General features: G+C 43.8%; 1 protein-coding gene across 1 annotated transcript in view; it reads right to left on the bottom strand.

Moving 5' to 3' along the window:
• Window positions 1–17,476, bottom strand: part of CCT4 (chaperonin containing TCP1 subunit 4) — a 114,250-nt gene that overhangs the window by 30,190 nt on the left and 66,584 nt on the right. Inside the window, exons 10-11 of the mRNA XM_085612579.1 lie at window positions 13,126–13,236; window positions 12,916–13,046 (exon numbers count right to left, since the gene is read on the bottom strand). Coding sequence (XP_085468705.1) covers window positions 12,916–13,046; window positions 13,126–13,236 — 242 coding nt within the window. The remainder of the gene's footprint in view (window positions 1–12,915; window positions 13,047–13,125; window positions 13,237–17,476) is intronic.

The following is a 17,476-nucleotide window of genomic DNA, read 5'->3' as shown; positions in this document are numbered from 1 at the left end:
TATTGAGAGATGTCAATTCAGCACTTAAGTGACCCCCATGGAATATCGTCATTCAGCCCAATGACATTTGAAGACAGACGGTGCATCCATCTCTGTTCTTTCTTGAACAGATTAGGTTGAGATGAATGGGGGTTGGCTTCTAGAATAAGCCATTCAACCGAATCTGGTGAGTGTTGTTTTTCTAAGAAATGGGCACTGATCTTAGTATTCTGTTTACGGCATCGAAAATTGCTGCGATGTTCTGAAATCCGCAATTTTATCGGTCTGGTTGTCATCCCCACATAGTATAAATTGCAGGGGCATTTAATAAGGTATATGCAATTGCTGGTATTGCAGTTTGTGTGTGACCTCAGTTCCCAGACGAAAGTAGTGTTGAGGGTGACAGTTTTATGTACGGATGTGAACTTGCACGCAGTACACATACCGCACGGATAATGTCCCTTAACTGCTGGTAGTTGCCATAGTGTGCTCTGAGCAGGTTTCATTTTTGGTCTGGGTCTGGTGCTGATAATCAAATCCTTAATATTTTTGGAACGTTTGTACGCGAACCGGGGTGGTTCAAGATTCATTGATCCTGTATTAAGGATGTTCCAGTGCTTCTTTAAAACCTTGGTCACTTGGTTGGTGTTAGGTGTGAAAGTTGTGACGCAGGTCAAGATGTCAGAGGTAGTTGTCGTGTTTGCTCTGGGTTCCAACAGGGCTTCTCTGTTATTATTTCTGGCCCGTTTTTTGGACTGAGTGATGCTCTTCATTGGGTCTTGTCTTTCCCTTAGGTTACGGGATAGAGTTTCTGCCTCATTTTTGAAAGCATCTATGGTGCTGCAATTCCTCCTCAATCTGAGAAATTGCCCAAAGGGTAAGTTCTCTTTAAGTGCTCTGGGATGATGGCTGGTGAAATGTAGCAAGCTGTTACGATCTGTGGCTTTTCTATAGAGAGTCGTTGAGAGAACGCCCTGGGTCAGTCTAATGGTTAAATCAAGGAAAGCAATTTGAGAAGGAGATGCTGTGATCGTGAAGTTGAGATGAGGATTCAGATGATTGAGCCATGTAAAAAATGCTTCACAGCTCGTAGAATCTCCTGTCCAGAAGATCAAGATGTCATCTATGAAACGTTTCCATAATCGGATATTGTGACGATATGGATTCGTGTCACAGAATATGTGTACCCCCTCGAACCAGGCCATGTATAAACAGGCCAGGCTCGGAGCAAAGGTACTCCCCATCGATGTCCCTTGGGTCTGGTGGTATAATTGACCTTTGAATTCAAAAAAGTTCTCTGTGAGAGCTAAGGTGGCACACTCAATGATAAAGGACAGTGGAGTTGGTGATTCCCAAGGGTCGCGTCCGAGTACTTCCTCAACAACATCAAGGGTCGCTTTTTGCGGGATGTTTGTATAAAGGGCTTCAACATCAAGGGTGATGAGGAAGCTGATGTTGTGGGTATCGTGGGTTTGGTCTAGTATGCGTAGTACGTCGGTTGTGTCTTGTACGTATGACGGTGTACGCTTGACCAAGGGTTGCAGGAAATGATCGCAAAATTGCGACAAGGGTTCAAGGATTGAGTCAATGCCCGATACTATGGGGCGTCCAGGCACCGGAGTGACCCCCTTGTGAATCTTCGGTAGAATGTAGAAATAGGGGGTCCTCGGTTCTTTTTTGATTAGAAAGGAAGCCTCCTTCTCACTTAGCCAGCCTTGACCCTCTGCTGAGTTGACTAAACCAGTGATAGTCTTTCTAAGGCGTTCAGTAGGGTTACTGGGAATGGGAGTGTAGTATTGTCTGTTGCCCAGTTGTCTCAAACACTCATTGTCATAATCAATTGTAGTCATTATGACGGTAGCGCCGCCTTTATCGGCCTGTTTTATGGTGATAGTAGGATCATTGGCCAAAGTTGTGATAGCAAGTCTCTCTGCTTTACTGAGATTATTGAACTGTTTCTGTCCAGAAATCGTTGTGATGTCCTTGAGTACTGCCTGTTCATATGTCAGTACTTCATTAGGTACCATCCCTGCATGGGGGGTGAAGGTCGAGGGATTGTGTAAACCTGAATCATTGTCAGGTATGTAGTCTTTACCCTCAAAGAAAAATCTCAACCGGATCTTGCGGAAGAATTGGTGTAATTCGCAAGTTTGGGTAAAGAGATCTACTTTAGGAGTGGGAACGAATCCTAATCCTTTCTGAAGGACATCATCTTCCATTGCTGTCAGTTGTCGGGATGACAAGTTGACAACTAAATTTGTTTTTTGTTGGTGTGACTCCTGGTCTCCATTCCCCGTTGAGGTGGTTCTTCCCATTGTACTCTTTTCTCTTGTGGGGCCCCTCTTCTTCGCCCTCGCCCTCTGCCCCAACCTCTGCCTAAAAAAGGTGGGGGCTGGTTCATGCCCTGGGGTACGAATTGAGGTAGGCCATGAGGGCCAAATTGAGGGGGTCCCTGGGGGTACATTGGATATTGCCAGAAAGCAGGTCCCTGATAAGGTGTTGGGGGAAAAGAAGTTATATCCCCGTCTGCCTTTCTTTCCTCTAGACTGATTAGGTCTCATATTCTCAGTGCTAGAGTCACTATTGGTGGAGGATCCTCTCCTTGAGGAGTCCGAATCGATATCTGATGGATAGTTGGTGTTTGGCGGGACATAATCTGCCTTGAGATAGGGATATACTTTCTCCTTATCGAAGCGTTTAATGTCTTTTTGTAGCTTCACAACTTTTTGTTTCATTAGAAATTCTCTGTGTTCGGCTAGCTCGTTGTTGAGTTCAGTTAGTTTAGATTTGTACTGGGCACCAGGATTACTTAGTTTGAGACTACTTTCGATAGCCTGAATGCGCGAGAGTAGTTCATCTGCCAGTCTCTTGGCAGTATTCACAATTAGGATCAACAGGTCCCTGGTACACTTCCATGATATCTGGGACCATTCAATTTTAAATTGGCCATCTTCCCAGAAAATTCTGGGGAAATTTTTCACTATGAGGCCGTTGGGAGAAATATTGGCCCTGAAGTACTCAGTCATGAGGGCACCGTGTAGGGTGATACGTACCCATTCTCTTTTCATGTCTGAAAGTGATTGCCACTCAGCTGATTGACTGCCTGTGGCCAGTTCGTGGTCGAGGCCTAGTATGGAGGGGGTCCGGAGAATCTCTGCTGCTTGATCATCCCCATAGCTCAAGCCCTGTCCCTCCATGACTGGATGGGTAGGGTGGAGCCAGGGATATAAAACCAGTTATACAATGGATAACTGTTGGGTCTCGCAAGAAGTCGAGAGGAAATCAGATAGGTCGGGGGATAGAACAAATCTCACCCACCAATTAGGAAATCCCACGGGGGTTTAGGCCGTGCAAAGCATTGGAACATCCTTAATACAGGATCAATGAATCTTGAACCACCCCGGTTCGCGTACAAACGTTCCAAAAATATTAAGGATTTGATTATCAGCACCAGACCCAGACCAAAAATGAAACGTACTCAGAGCACACTATGGCAACTACCAGCAGTTAAGGGACATTATCCGTGCGGTATGTGTACTGCGTGCAAGTTCACATCCGTACATAAAACTGTCACCCTCAACACTACTTTCGTCTGGGAACTGAGGTCACACACAAACTGCAATACCAGCAATTGCATATACCTTATTAAATGCCCCTGCAATTTATACTATGTGGGGATGACAACCAGACCGATAAAATTGCGGATTTCAGAACATCGCAGCAATTTTCGATGCCGTAAACAGAATACTAAGATCAGTGCCCATTTCTTAGAAAAACAACACTCACCAGATTCGGTTGAATGGCTTATTCTAGAAGCCAACCCCCATTCATCTCAACCTAATCTGTTCAAGAAAGAACAGAGATGGATACACCGTCTGTCTTCAAATGTCATTGGGCTGAATGACGATATTCCATGGGGGTCACTTAAGTGCTGAATTGACATCTCTCAATAGACCCTTTGTATCAGATGTTCTTTTACTGTGCTTTATCCAAATCCAACAACACCTGTATAATTTACAGGGACCTTTAGCCTCCATATGTTAAACTCTAAGGCACCATTACACCTACCTCTCACCATGCCACCTTCCAAACAGGCATCTATTTCAACCCCCTTTGTTTTTAAGCATTTACTACATCTGACAGTCATGCTTAATTATAACCAATTTCTCAATCTGGTCTCCCAACCCAAGATGGCCGACACGGTTTCACTGCCCGGCATTACCGGAACGAGATTAATTTATTTTCATGTTTCCTTGGGCGGGTTCATGTTACGTCCATTCTTCACTCCAGCTCACCACCCCTACACTTGTAGCGCATTTCAGCTGTTTTAAAAACCTTTGTATATCCGCAATATAGTTCCGATCACGTGACATCATCACGTGACTTCACCGGATGTTTAAATTCCCTGTACTACATCCTAGACGCTACCTCCCAGACTCGGTGGCTCGGGTAGGTCTACAAGCACGGTGTAAGCGGGGCAGACGCGAGTATCCTAACCACCCTCTCTCTTATCTAGATACCACTTTAGACTCTGCGTGACCCACGATGGTTTAGTTACCACTTATGTTAGCGCCGTTTACTCGCACGCATTTTCCTTTCCCTTCCTTCTCTCTCCCCCCCAACTGGCAGTGGGCTACATTATTCAATTTCACATGCTCACTGACAGCGTTTTAGCAGATTTGGCTTCCCAAAAAAGGAACATCACGTTTTGTATAAAGATGCGAGATAGCGCTACAACACACTAGCGCTCAGTCCAGCTGACTTTGATACATTAACTATATGATAGCCACCAAAAGGTAGCTTTTCCCCTCAACCTCCTGTTTTCCCCTTCGACTGGCAGTGGGCTAGATTATTTAACTTGGCATGCTTACTGACAGCTTTTTAGCATTTTGGACTTCCCAACAATGAATACCACGCTATGTATAAATATGTGAGATAGCGCTCCAACATACTAGCTATCATTTCAACAGATCATAATACATAAACTGTACGATAGCCATTTAACAGAAGGGCTCAACTATATATTTTTTATCCTCCACACACCCTCTGGGACCTAGCCCACCAGTGTGGTCATTTACTGTTTATCATTGATTTTGTTTACTGATGCCCTTCTTGTCTTCACGTCCATCTATATGTTGCGATTTGTGATCCCCCCCCCTCCCTCCCCTGTTTTACGCCATTAAGTCCATCACTACTTTTTGGTCCAGACCTACTTTTAGAGGTTCCCCGGCTCATGCAGAGCCCACCCAGCACTGTTGTGGTCCGCAGTCCTACTGAATAGGGTGAGTCCTTCGATCTTCTCTGCTGCTGTGTTTTTATGTTTTTTTACATGTTCCACACAGGTGAAGTCACTTTAGTTCACTTTGTTGGTACACCACTTAATCAGAGCGTTTCTGACGTTCATGCATCAGTTACCACCACTGATCCTTTTAAATATGACTGAGACGGATCACCTCGACGGCCTTTTTGTTGGTTCCTCATTTATCTTTTACCTGTGATCAAATTTGATTTAACCTAGATCTGTTTAACCTACCGCTTCCCTTTTTTACAGGTAGCAACAGACCATGACAGGTATTTTAGATGAATGGTTTTATCACATTATTTGTTGTGATTGAGAGACCAATTATTCAGATAGTCCCCACCCATTTGTAGATAGTTTGGTTTATAGGTCCTGACGAATCGCGAGTGCACGAGCTCTAAGCGAGAAACATGTTGACCACTTACACTGATTTTAAACACTCTAATTAGAGACATTAAACTCTACCGAGTATTAAACACACCTTTTTAATCAGGGAAGGAGACCTTTAGAATAAAATTGATTCCCTATATTGGTACTCTCGACCCTGTTTTAAATCACTTTTGCTAATCTACATCAATTAGGCCCCCATACCCGCACTTCACCAAACGGCTGTTGGATAAAAGAACTCCGACAAAGTGCCCCTTTTTAAGGGAGCCCGTTGGGCATTGCACCGCCGGCCCGACGAGGAGCAGCCCAGATTTATTTTAGGAGTGTAACTCCCTTATGTGGACTAGGAAGAAGGATCCCTATTTGGACAAAGGTGCAAGCCCTTGCCAACTAGAGACCCCCATTTCTAACAATGTACAAATCCCTATTTGCGATTCGGTAATCTATTACTGAATCGCAAATTGGGTTTGAGATTCAGTATTAGGAACGGGCGTGTTTAGGGCGTCCCTTGCTAATACTGAATTGCAGTGGTATGTGTGAATGTTTTACGGCCGAAATGAGGACGCAAAACATTCACATTTTACCACCTACTTCAAGTAGGAGGTAACCCGTTCGCAAATGGGACGGGGTTTCCTTTGTGAATGTTTGTAAAAACATTTTTTATGAGCAGGCAGTGTCCCACGGACAAAGCGGTACAAACGGGGGTGGTGATGGACGGAGCATCAGAACCAATCAAACACTCACACCCAGTCAACAGATCTGGGTTTGATCCATCACCGTTCTTTAGCCCACTCTGCCACCCCAGTTCAGACATGGCCATATGCAAATCAGTCTGACCCTGTGCCTCATGGGAACAGTCCAGCCCCAACTGCCAAGCCATGCCTTCCCTGGACCGGAAACAAGCTTCCTAGGACCGGTTTCTGGCATTTCAGCCGTCTTCAGCCAGGCTTGCTTGAATCCAGTGGCAAAGTGAGCAAGGGACTCATGTCGGAGCATACCCTGCCAACTTATGGCGAACAAAGCGGTACAAAAGGGGGTGGTGATGGACGGAGCATCAGAACCAATCAAACACTCACACCCAGTCAACAGAGCTGAAATGCCAGAAACCGGTCCTAGGAAGCTTGTTTCCGGTCCAGGGAAGACATGGCTTGGTAGTTCGGGCTGGACTGTTCCCATGAGGCACAGGGTCAGACTGATTTGCATATGGCCATGTCTGAACTGGGGTGGCAGAGTGGGCTAAAGAACAGTGATGGATCAAACCCAGATCTGTTGACCGGGTGTGAGTGTTTGATTGGTTATGATGCTCCGTCCATCACCACCCCCTTTTGTACCGCAGTATCCCACGGACCACTGCTTTCTCTTAACATGTGAAAAGAATCTTTAATTTTCTTTTTTAAATGCATGCAGTTTTACTTCAGGCTGCATTTAATATTTTTTCTTTAAAACGGCTTTATTCAAAATCAATCACAGACATGGTGGTCTGCTGACCCTAGCAGGCCACCATCCCTGTGAGTTTTGCGATTTTTAATGTGTCGCAAACCGAGAGCTATCTCATGAATATTAATGAGGTAGGTCTATTTTAGAACCCAATGGGATTCGCAAAATTTGTTACACACACATTTGTACAGCCACCTGGGAAAGACACTCACAGTTGTGGCAACTTGCGGCCTTGGAAATGCATAGGAAAGAAAATTGGGTGTACCGCTACAATAGTCACCCGCCTTATTGATAAATAATTTACACACTACTATTAACCGGCGAAAGCAGGGTACTGGGCTACGCTGGGAAAAGTGGGGCATTTATATGTTTATATGCCAATTGTGAGTTCCTTACAGGTCAAACTCAAAGGCATCCCCACTAGACGTTTTTACATTTTATAGACTTAAGCATACGGTGTGTGAGAAATTGCCAGGATTTCCCACTGAACTATAAGAACTAATTCTGCCGACTCAGATCACAACATCCCAGAATGCCATAGATTATTTTCCAAACTATAACTGATTATGGCTCCAAGGGTGATAGCAGGGGTGTAACCTCCCCCCCCCCCCCCATGGAGCCCCCAACACTACAGGGGCGCCCCTTTTAGCCCAAGACCAATTAATATCTGTGAAATACGGGAGACTCGGAGGTCCCTTGTTACATTCTGCGTTTTGCCAATGGATTAAGGGTATAGTAAATCAGACCTGGGGGAAAGGATCTAGAAATTGAAATATTGGATTAGATATGGCAATAATGTTTCTTGCAAACGAAATTGGCATCCCCAATCACATGCATAAGGTGCTACATTACAAGTATTTGTCAGGCTTATGTAAGATAGACTAGAGCAAACCACATCACTGTTCCAGCACAGAGCAGGCAGACTTTTTACATTTGGTATGGCCATGTGCACCAGTATTATAATTTTGGTCACTCATCTTCAACATATCATGCATGATTGGGAAAAGGCTGGAGCCAAACCCACAAATGGCTCTACTGAGCTATGTAAAATTGAAACCGAGATCTATAGCTATGGCGTTATTGTTGGCCAAGTGTAGCGTTTGTCAGTGATGAGGATGGGCAACATATGTCAAAAAGAAGAACTGGATAAAGGATATGGTTATGTGTAACAAACATTCTGAAATATATGCAGCGCTAGAGCCTCTGACCTCAAGACCTTAAGATAGCCATGATCCACAGTAGATTGTACCTACAGCGGAAAAAGGATTAGGCTAGCACAGGAGCACAAAGCAAACCCCCTTTACAAAAGAATAAATCAACTACTTGATTCACAAATGAAACTACTGAATGGACGGATGAAAGTTAGATGCAAAGTTCCATCAGAGGCACACAGCGCACACAAATATGATGCAAGTGCCGGGGATTGGGACTGTATATAATAAATTGAGGGAAACGTCCTACCCGTTTTTTTTGGTCAGCAAACTAGTTGATCAACTAGAAACTCTTTAGTTTCTTCTGGGCAAGTCCGGGGTCTATCCAGAGCAGTCACTCCGTTGTTTATGGATGGGGTAACACTAGCGGAATATCTTCCTAGAGAAATGCAGTTCAGACATAATCCTAAACTAAATAACATCTGTATTGCTGCTTTATGTAATACTAAGAAAAAAAACTGATACAGAAAGGGAAAGATTTTGTCAGGTGTTTCATTCAGCAAGAATGCAGAGGCTTACATGGAGAAACCCTCACAAAAGTTAAATCCTAGTTCCTGGTGGGATACAAAAATCTGTGACTAGAAAAAAAAAAAAAAAGCTTTGCTTTGATGATCATTTTCACGATTATCAGGCAAAAACAAAGATCCTAGCTTAAGCAATGACTGGCTGCCAAGAATATCTTAAAAGAATCTATATTGCCATGCTAATCAAATATGCGGACATTCTAGTCAGCACAGCAACTGACAATATTTACCTAGCTATATTCCATAAGTCTACATAGGGGAGAATGAAGCCTTGTGTACGACACATTTTTCTTTTCTCTGTGGGAAAAAGACCCTCTTCTACACTCCCACCAAATGTGGTGGGCAGGAGGTGATCCGTTCTTCATCCCACCAGGAATAGGAGTTATCCCAGCCTTGTGCTGGGGTACACCTACCACCATTTTAAGAGTGTAATGGGGTTGAATTGAAGTTTGCGAAGGTCCCCAAACATACGCTTCAGAGCATTCCCAAACATTCAATGCAAACCACGCCTAGGAACGCCCTCTTCTCACCACTTGAGTGACATTTACAAGTCTTTGTGGCGGTAAATTCTGCAATCTTATAACCATTTATGAATGCCAGAAGTTCCTTTGCTATTTTATAGGGTGGAGGGGCTGGTGGCGTAACAAGGGTAAAGTTGGTTGTAAACTTGCATTTACGATTAAATAAACTACTTTGATTATGTCCCAATGACTTTAAACAGGAAGCGGAAAGTATCACCAACTTGAGGATCTGCCTAAAGAGTTTGCCCTGGTATTAACTGCTCCATCAAGATTTAGAAGCCAGTCTTTACCTTGCAGAAGAAAATTAGCTTTACTAGAATGGGAGCAGGGTCGGACTGGCTACTGGGCATTTTGGTCGGCTGCCAAGCTGGGGCCCAATTTTACTGCCTTGGGGGCCGATTTTTGTTGATGGGGACCTGCATTTACTTTTAAGTAAAGAAAGCAAACCAAATGGTTTTAAAGCATACTTTAAAACCATTTGGCTTTCCATTCTTTACTTAGAAAGGCCCGGTAGCCCGTCCAACCCTGAATTGGAGCGCAATCATGTTCAGCCATTTCTTGATGTCATACATAGCCACATTACTGTCAGTCAAAAAGAACAGACTATGCCAAACCGTGGGTAGGAAAGCCTTCGGAGCAAGATGGGCCGTACTGAACTCCAACATTTGTATATGGCTAGTATATTTTTTTTTTTTTTTTTTTTTAGAGAGTTTTATATAGCGCGAACTTGACCCGAATGGGTATCAGAGCGCTTTACATAGCACCAGTTGCGTTACATTAGGACACATTCATTTTTTGTTAGGCACGGGGAGATTAAGTGATTTGCCCAGAATCACAGGATGTTCAGCGTCATTGCCAAGACTCTAACCCAGTTTCCCAGATTAGATGTTGACCGCCCTAGCCATTAGGCCAACTCCTCTCCCCGATTATTGTGGGATGCAGAACAGGAAGCTTGCACAGTTGTGTCATCCAAATGAGCTCCTCAACCCTGAGGACGCATGGGAGAGCTCAGATTCATCATTTCCGAAAGGCAAGACCATCAACATTTAAGCTCATGCGCCAATAGTTCAGGAGTACTGGGCTCCATCTGTGATGACAATTATATCCTCACAATCACCTGTAGCTACACACTATTGATAGTCGAGACGATCACTGCAATGGACCCAAACACAACACCGGTTTCTGGAAAAATGCAGCAGCCCACCATACCCACCAGCAGCTGCACAGTCCTCACTAACAGAGAGCACTTTTTCATAAACATACAACTTCTATATCCGTGAATAAACTCTTTCCTTCAAAGGAAACACCATTCTGGTGCCTGCATTCAGAAAGCACTCTAGAAATTATGCTTTTATTGGTGTGAATGGGACAACTTTTATCAATTCAATGATTTACCTGGGAACGCAGCAGGCATGCTTTAGACCGTAAGGACTGTGTAGCTCCCCTGTAGGTATTACAACGTTAGTGGTCAGAAGTCTAGATAAAAGGAGCATTAACCACCTCCAAGTGGTGAACACTTTAATAAGTCCACAGTTGAAGCCTGAGAAATGTTCTGCAAGAGCGATGTATTGTAATATGAAAATAAGCATCTTGCACATCTAGAAAAATGCAGGCTCTCATACTTGGGCAAAGATAGGCATACAAGTATTTGCAAAATCCATGGATGGGAATTTTCTGTATGGGGCATTCTATTTAGCAATCATCATAAGGGTAATTATTTTCTGCTGATCATCTTGTTGCCTACATTTTTTAAATTATGTTTTAAGAGGAACATATTTCTGGTAAAGGATTTAGAGGGCTGCCCATTTTCATGAACCGTTCTGCTTTGGCAGCATCCACTTTATGTTGGTTATACTTCTCAGTAGTCTGGCTTTTAATCAAAATAAACTTTAAATTGGATTACATCATACACAAAGCCATCCACCTACGGACAAAGCTGCTTTAAATACAGATCTCATACTTTGATCTTGTATTTAACTCTTTATGGACACTCCTTTAGTTTAGACTTACTCCAGGTTTCAAAAAACATAATGGCAACAGCTAGGTGAATGGAGTAGTCTCCTAATGGTGGACAGAGAATGCAGGCTTCTCTGTGGGTCAGCTGGGGAGGGGCGAGGCGTGTGCAAGCGGGTTTACTTAGTTCATGTAGTAAAAATAATGCTAAGGGTTGCACAATTCCAGGTACAACAGACAATACTGTCCCAGTTTAGCCTTGTGAGCAAGAGCTTTGCTCAATGAGGTGCTTGTCTTAATTGAAGTTACCATCTTCTAGCAGGAAAAAAGCTTGCCATTTCTGGCTATAGTTTGCATATCCTTCACCAATTTAGTCGATGGTCTTGATCACTCTAATGGGCTATTGGTTTTTGTTATCACTAGTACAGTGCGGTCACGGTCACATTTGAGCACTATTTTCCCAAATGTACCTAGCAAAATGTAGGTTGATTCTGCCGGGTCCTACAGCTAAACCAGCACATCTCCAACCAACAGCAGCTCAAAATGTTCCAGGTTTCCAATTGGCATCTGAAAGCCTGAAAATGAGCAGAGCATAAGACTGCTGAGAGGCTCCAATGGCAAAGCAGATAAACAGTGATAAGGGGCCTGCCTAGTGCGATATTTCACCTACCAGCTATCATATACAATCGAGTTAATCCCAACTTTTCCAGTCGGGCTTGTATACAACAACTTGACCCAGCTGATATAATTTGAACCAAAATTCCATCTGCACAAGACCTGAAAGCGGTATTCCCAAGCCACATTGTTGAACATTCAGTGACACTGGTGCATATTCTCTCCTAAGTGTCCTTCGCTACATAAGCTAGTCTCCTCGAATTCAATGCAGTCTTCTTTCTGCACTATAAAGGCACACTGATCCCTGAAAACCAGCTCTAGTACTACTGATTGAACTCTTTAACGGTTCACAAACGATTCGACTGTCAGTATTTAACATTTACAAAGGGCAATAAGATGTTGAATTCAGCACGTCTTCTTTGGGTTTAGCACGATAACCAGGTCTCTTGCAGAAATTCTGACAATATATCCACATCCATCACTTCCTTCAATTAGCCGGCCTACTACAGAGTTAGCATGCATTTGTTGCATAGAAGTCTGCTGGTAGCCATTGCCTTCAACCAGGTGATTTGCCGATATTAAGCATCCTTGTATTGCCAAATATTTTTTCTTTGTTGATGGCCCCTTCTGAGAATCTCTCTGTTTCTCTTCCAACCTAGGAAGAATAGCAGCACCCAGCAGGATACTTTTCCCACAATTGTGGAGGGTTCATATACAATTGCTATAGGGACACAAGGAAGATAGTCCCTACTTGTGTATATATTATACATACACTATTGTCCTCCATGACACCTTTGTGTTGGGAAGGAGAAGGGGCAATTTCTTCACATTAATGCTAGGAAAGTTAAATATTATAACTGCTCTGTTCTGCAAATGTAGACAATTTTTTTATAAAGTGTGTACAATAATGGAAAGAAATTGTGAAACTAGCATGCAGTAAGAATATTTGCCAAAGTAAACCAATAACAGTGATAAGAACAGCAATTTACCTTTTCTTCACTAAACAACGGATAACACACAATGCGTCATGAATAGAGCGCTCTGCCTCCTCAATTACTAGCTTGTTGGAACCACGAACGACAATGGTGACTGTTTTCCCAGGGCTCGAACAACCTGTGATCTATTGAGGATTGAAACACATGATTAGAATATATCAAGGTTTATGAACAAACGAAAATACAATATTTCATATTCCTTACCTTTACAAGTTTTCCAGAGCCATTTAAGCTGACTTCTTCTGCGAGTTCCGCAGATCCCAACATATCGGCAGCAAACTGGTCAATATGGGCAACTGGCTTTGTTCCAATGGTCTAGCGGGTAAAAAAAAAAAACCAAAAAAACAACAGTTTAAACATGTAAAACCAATTTGGAAGATGACAGGCAGTAGAAACAAATGTTGAATGAGTAATAGGAGAACCTCACCTACAAAGAAAAAAATCATCCAAGGTTGGTACCTTTCATACCTTTGGCGGTGAAGGGTTGAGGGCGAGTTACTTATCTGTAATTCTTAGTAGAAACATTCCACCTTGTGCATCTAGCTACTTCATTAAGCAGCCAGAAGGAAAGTCAATAGAAAAGGCTTTGAATTCCTCAGCAGTAGGAAAGAATGAGGTTGCCCTTGGATATAAAGGTTTTACAGCACTACCTGGAGATCCAAACAAGAGTGCACCGTTAAGGCTGATCTCCATTTTTTGTGACTGAGGGTGTGTGTGTAAGCTGCATACCAGCAAAAACAGCCACTGTTAACCTTTAGCGGGATATTACAGGACGATACGTGTGGTGTTCCAGCAGCAACACCCTGCTTTGATAAAGACTGGCCTTTGTTGGGATTTCAAAAAGCAAAATCCAGCTGGTCAGACTTCAGGAAGTTTTTCATCATGTCCAAGTAGAATTTTAGGCACCTCAATGTCAAACGTGTGTAAATAGATAAAGCGTGGTTTAGAGCTTGGCAAGCCTTCCACTGTATTTAAACATCTTTGCCTACCCAGCAGGATCTCGAAGAATTTAGCGCACTCACTACAGGAACTACTAAATGCCAAGTGGGAACCATGTTTTTTTGGCACTCGTCATTATTTAATGATTTTCTTGAATTCCCCAAGGGGAAGATGAAGAATATCAGTTCCATCAAAATCTACCATCAACTCTCCAGTCCTAAACAGGTTAAAAACAGAGGTTTGTTTACACAAAGTGAGAATTTGTAAAATAGTCTAACAAATAAAATCCTGATGGAGGGGAGAAAAAGAAAAATGTGTAGGATAGTAGAGAAGATAAATAGCTGTAAAGATAGGAGATACATGTCTTGCATTAAAGGGTCTTTGATGGCAATTCTTCCCATTCCATGATGGAAGGAGACTATTCGTCTGCTTTCTGTTTTCTGCCATGCTCTTATATTGTTGGTGTGGATGTAGAGGAAGTTTGAGATTGAGGAATGCTTTAATGTTCACATTTAAAAAAAAAAAAAAAAATCACAACGAAACAGATAATTGGTGTCAGAAAGTGCCTCTTTTTGACATGGTCACGCCCACTTTTTGCCTGGTATCTGATGCAATTTTGACAGACGTGCACTGCGTTCCTGCTATCCCTGTCCCCAGTGCCAGTTTCCCTAAAACTGTACAATTGTTCCCCCAATTGGCAATACCTTTAGCACCCCCTGGCAAGTACCTAGTAAATTTTACCCTTGGTACCTAGGTCAAGGAGGCTACACCCTAAGGGTCGCTGCATGTATAATGCTACCCAAAGGGACCCCTCAGCCCCAACATGCAAACTGACATTGAAGGCTGTGTGCTGGGGTGCAGAGAAAAGTTGACACAAAATGGCACACCTCCTGTGTGCCATGCCTAAAGACTGCAGCAGAAAGGGTGCACTATACTACATGTGTGGCCATACATGCATGAGCAGATATGCCAGTGATGTGCAAGTCGATTCATAGTATTACAAAAGAACAGGGAAGCTATTTTGAGAACATGTGCTGGGCACTGGTGTTTACGAGTTTCCATGCTACATGATGGCTTCACCAAAACCTGGTATCAAACATCTCATATTAATAAACCCACACCGATTCCAGTGATGGATTAACTGATACTTGCACCCAGAGGGTATGGGTACCTTAGAGGTGCCCCCTGAAAACCTACAGACTAGTGTGCCGGCTGACAGCAGCCTGCCACCACAAGATAGGTTTCTGACCCCCAACAGGTGAGAGCCCGCGTTCTCGGGGGGCAGGAACAATATCTGCTTCGGCCGGAGGCGTCACCTCCCCCTAGGAGGATGGCTTAGTGATCAGCATATCAAGACAGGAGGCTTCAAAGGCATCTGCCGCCTTTGATATGCGAACAAAGGCTTCCCCAGACAGGGAAAATTCCCCCCCCCCCCCCCCCTTCCCTGGGTACATGTGGCACCAGGACAGGCGGGAAAATTAGCTGGCCAGGTGGCGTGTTACCCTCTCAGGGTAGTACCACCTCTAAGATGAGCTACCTAATGTAGACACGAATTTTAGAATCCCACCATCTTAATTTTGACAGTTAGTCTCTCTGGGTCAGGGTCATGCCCACTTCCCACAGGAAGTGGTCATATAGAGGGTGTAGATACCCTAAAGGTAGGTAGCCCATTAGCTACTATTAGATTCGACAGTTCAAGAAGGGGACAAAGAAGAGTCGCAAGAAAAGCGAGAACTGAAGAATGCTGTGGACTTTTGGTGACAAACCCGGCCTGCCTGCAACAGTCTCGACAATCGTGACCAGCGACTCGTCATGCAGCTGACCAGTTTCCAAGAAGCTTGGGAGACTGCCAGCCGTTCGCAAATTTCCAGCAAACTCCCTTGAGGTAGAGGAACAACTCCCCTGCAGTCCAGACACCAAAAACTCAATGCCCGGTTTACAGAGTAGCCGCTACCCAGCCAGTCCAACACAGCAGCCTCCCAGGATGAGGACCCTGTGCTCCTGGAGGCCAGAGCTGTCCCCCCACTGAGTGAGAGGATACCAGGACCAACCAGAGCCGCACAGAGCCAATACCAGCGGTACCAGACATCTTGCAGCAAACAGCACGTGAGAGTCCAATCTGGATTCCCACTGCACCGGATCGAGCAGCAGTCGAGGGACATCAGTCCCGCAGAGACCCACTTCCAGAGTGGCCCAGCTGTCCTGAATTTGCATCCTCAACCGGCAAAGGCCGACAACCGCAAGGCCCTAGGACACACAGAGCTATGCTGACCGTACCACTATGCACCAGAGCATTTATTGCCTCCGAGTACAACAAATACTTTGCACTACCCTCTAATAAGCCTAAACTGCTTGCCCACACTGCCACAAAAGAGCATTTAGTGTTATTTTTTTTTGCCTCTGTAAAGGGTTGCCTGGACTCTTTAGACAGTGTATGTCATTTTGGTCCACTAGATAAAGAGCCAGCTTCCTACAATTGGTAAAGCTCAATTTTCAATGCCTCTACAATGACTGAAAATGGAAATTATGGTGATGCTGCATTTTTTAGGTCGAGCCAGCAGGTAGCATAGCACGACCACGACCCGAAGGTACAGGAGCGCTTTACATGAGCACCAGTTACATTATACAAGTTCAAATTGTTTTTTTTTAGACCTGGAAAATTAAGTAATTTGTCCATAATCACAGGGGTGTAGTCTTCTACGAGGCACACTGGTTGCCACCCTCCCACACTGGCCATGTGTTTGAAGATTTGGGCATCTGTGAAGTGTGTTAAAAAATAAATGGCTCTGTCGGCTCCTGCGCCGTTCAGTCCAGGAGATAGAACACAGTCAGTGGTATTAATGATTTTCACTACCACGCACCTTTTAAGAACATAGTAGGCAGTAATGTAGTAGTTAGCCCGTATTCGAGTCAGGTCATTCTTTGATGGGACCATCTAAGTTAATACATATCACTGGCCGCTGGGCAATCATTTTAAAATAGTCATGTTTATAAGCAATCCTACACGAGAAATATTAATTAGTGCCAGTTACTTTGTATGTCCACTGGAGGTCACCATAGTAACCCAGACACAGCCCATAAACCTGTTTACAAGACAAAGTAAAGGGCTACAATACTGTAAACTAGGAGGAAAAACAAACTAGCATTGACAAAGCAAATAGATCTCGCCTACATAAAAGTCACTGGCTTAGTCAATATTTTGTTCAACATATGGTACTGCAGTGCCGCTGCATTGCACCATGGCTAAAAGTAAAGCAAAAAAGTGATATGGTGCAGCCAGGACATACCAGATCATAGCGCATTTTCTTTTTCGTTAGTTTTAACGATGATGCACAAAGTGGCTAAAACACACTAACAAAGCCAATAGCTTTCACTTAGGCAAGATCTATTGATGTTGCCAATGCTTGTTTCTGTGGAACACCACACGATACAAGAATGGCCAACCAAGCATTCAGGTGAAGGAATCACCATTCTTAGTTCTTTTGCTGTGGTAGGAATGAGATGGGCTGCTCCCCTTTTCTTCCATCATAGGTCCATCGGAGGACCCGCTTAGGCATCAGGTAAAACACTGCTCTTCAAACTTCTACATGGAGCATACTCTTCAATAATGTGTGAA

The sequence above is a fragment of the Triturus cristatus genome, chromosome 6, assembly GCF_964204655.1.
Source record: "Triturus cristatus chromosome 6, aTriCri1.1, whole genome shotgun sequence".
NCBI classification, from domain to species: Eukaryota; Metazoa; Chordata; class Amphibia; order Caudata; family Salamandridae; genus Triturus; species Triturus cristatus.
This window is presented reverse-complemented; position numbering and strand designations above follow the sequence as displayed.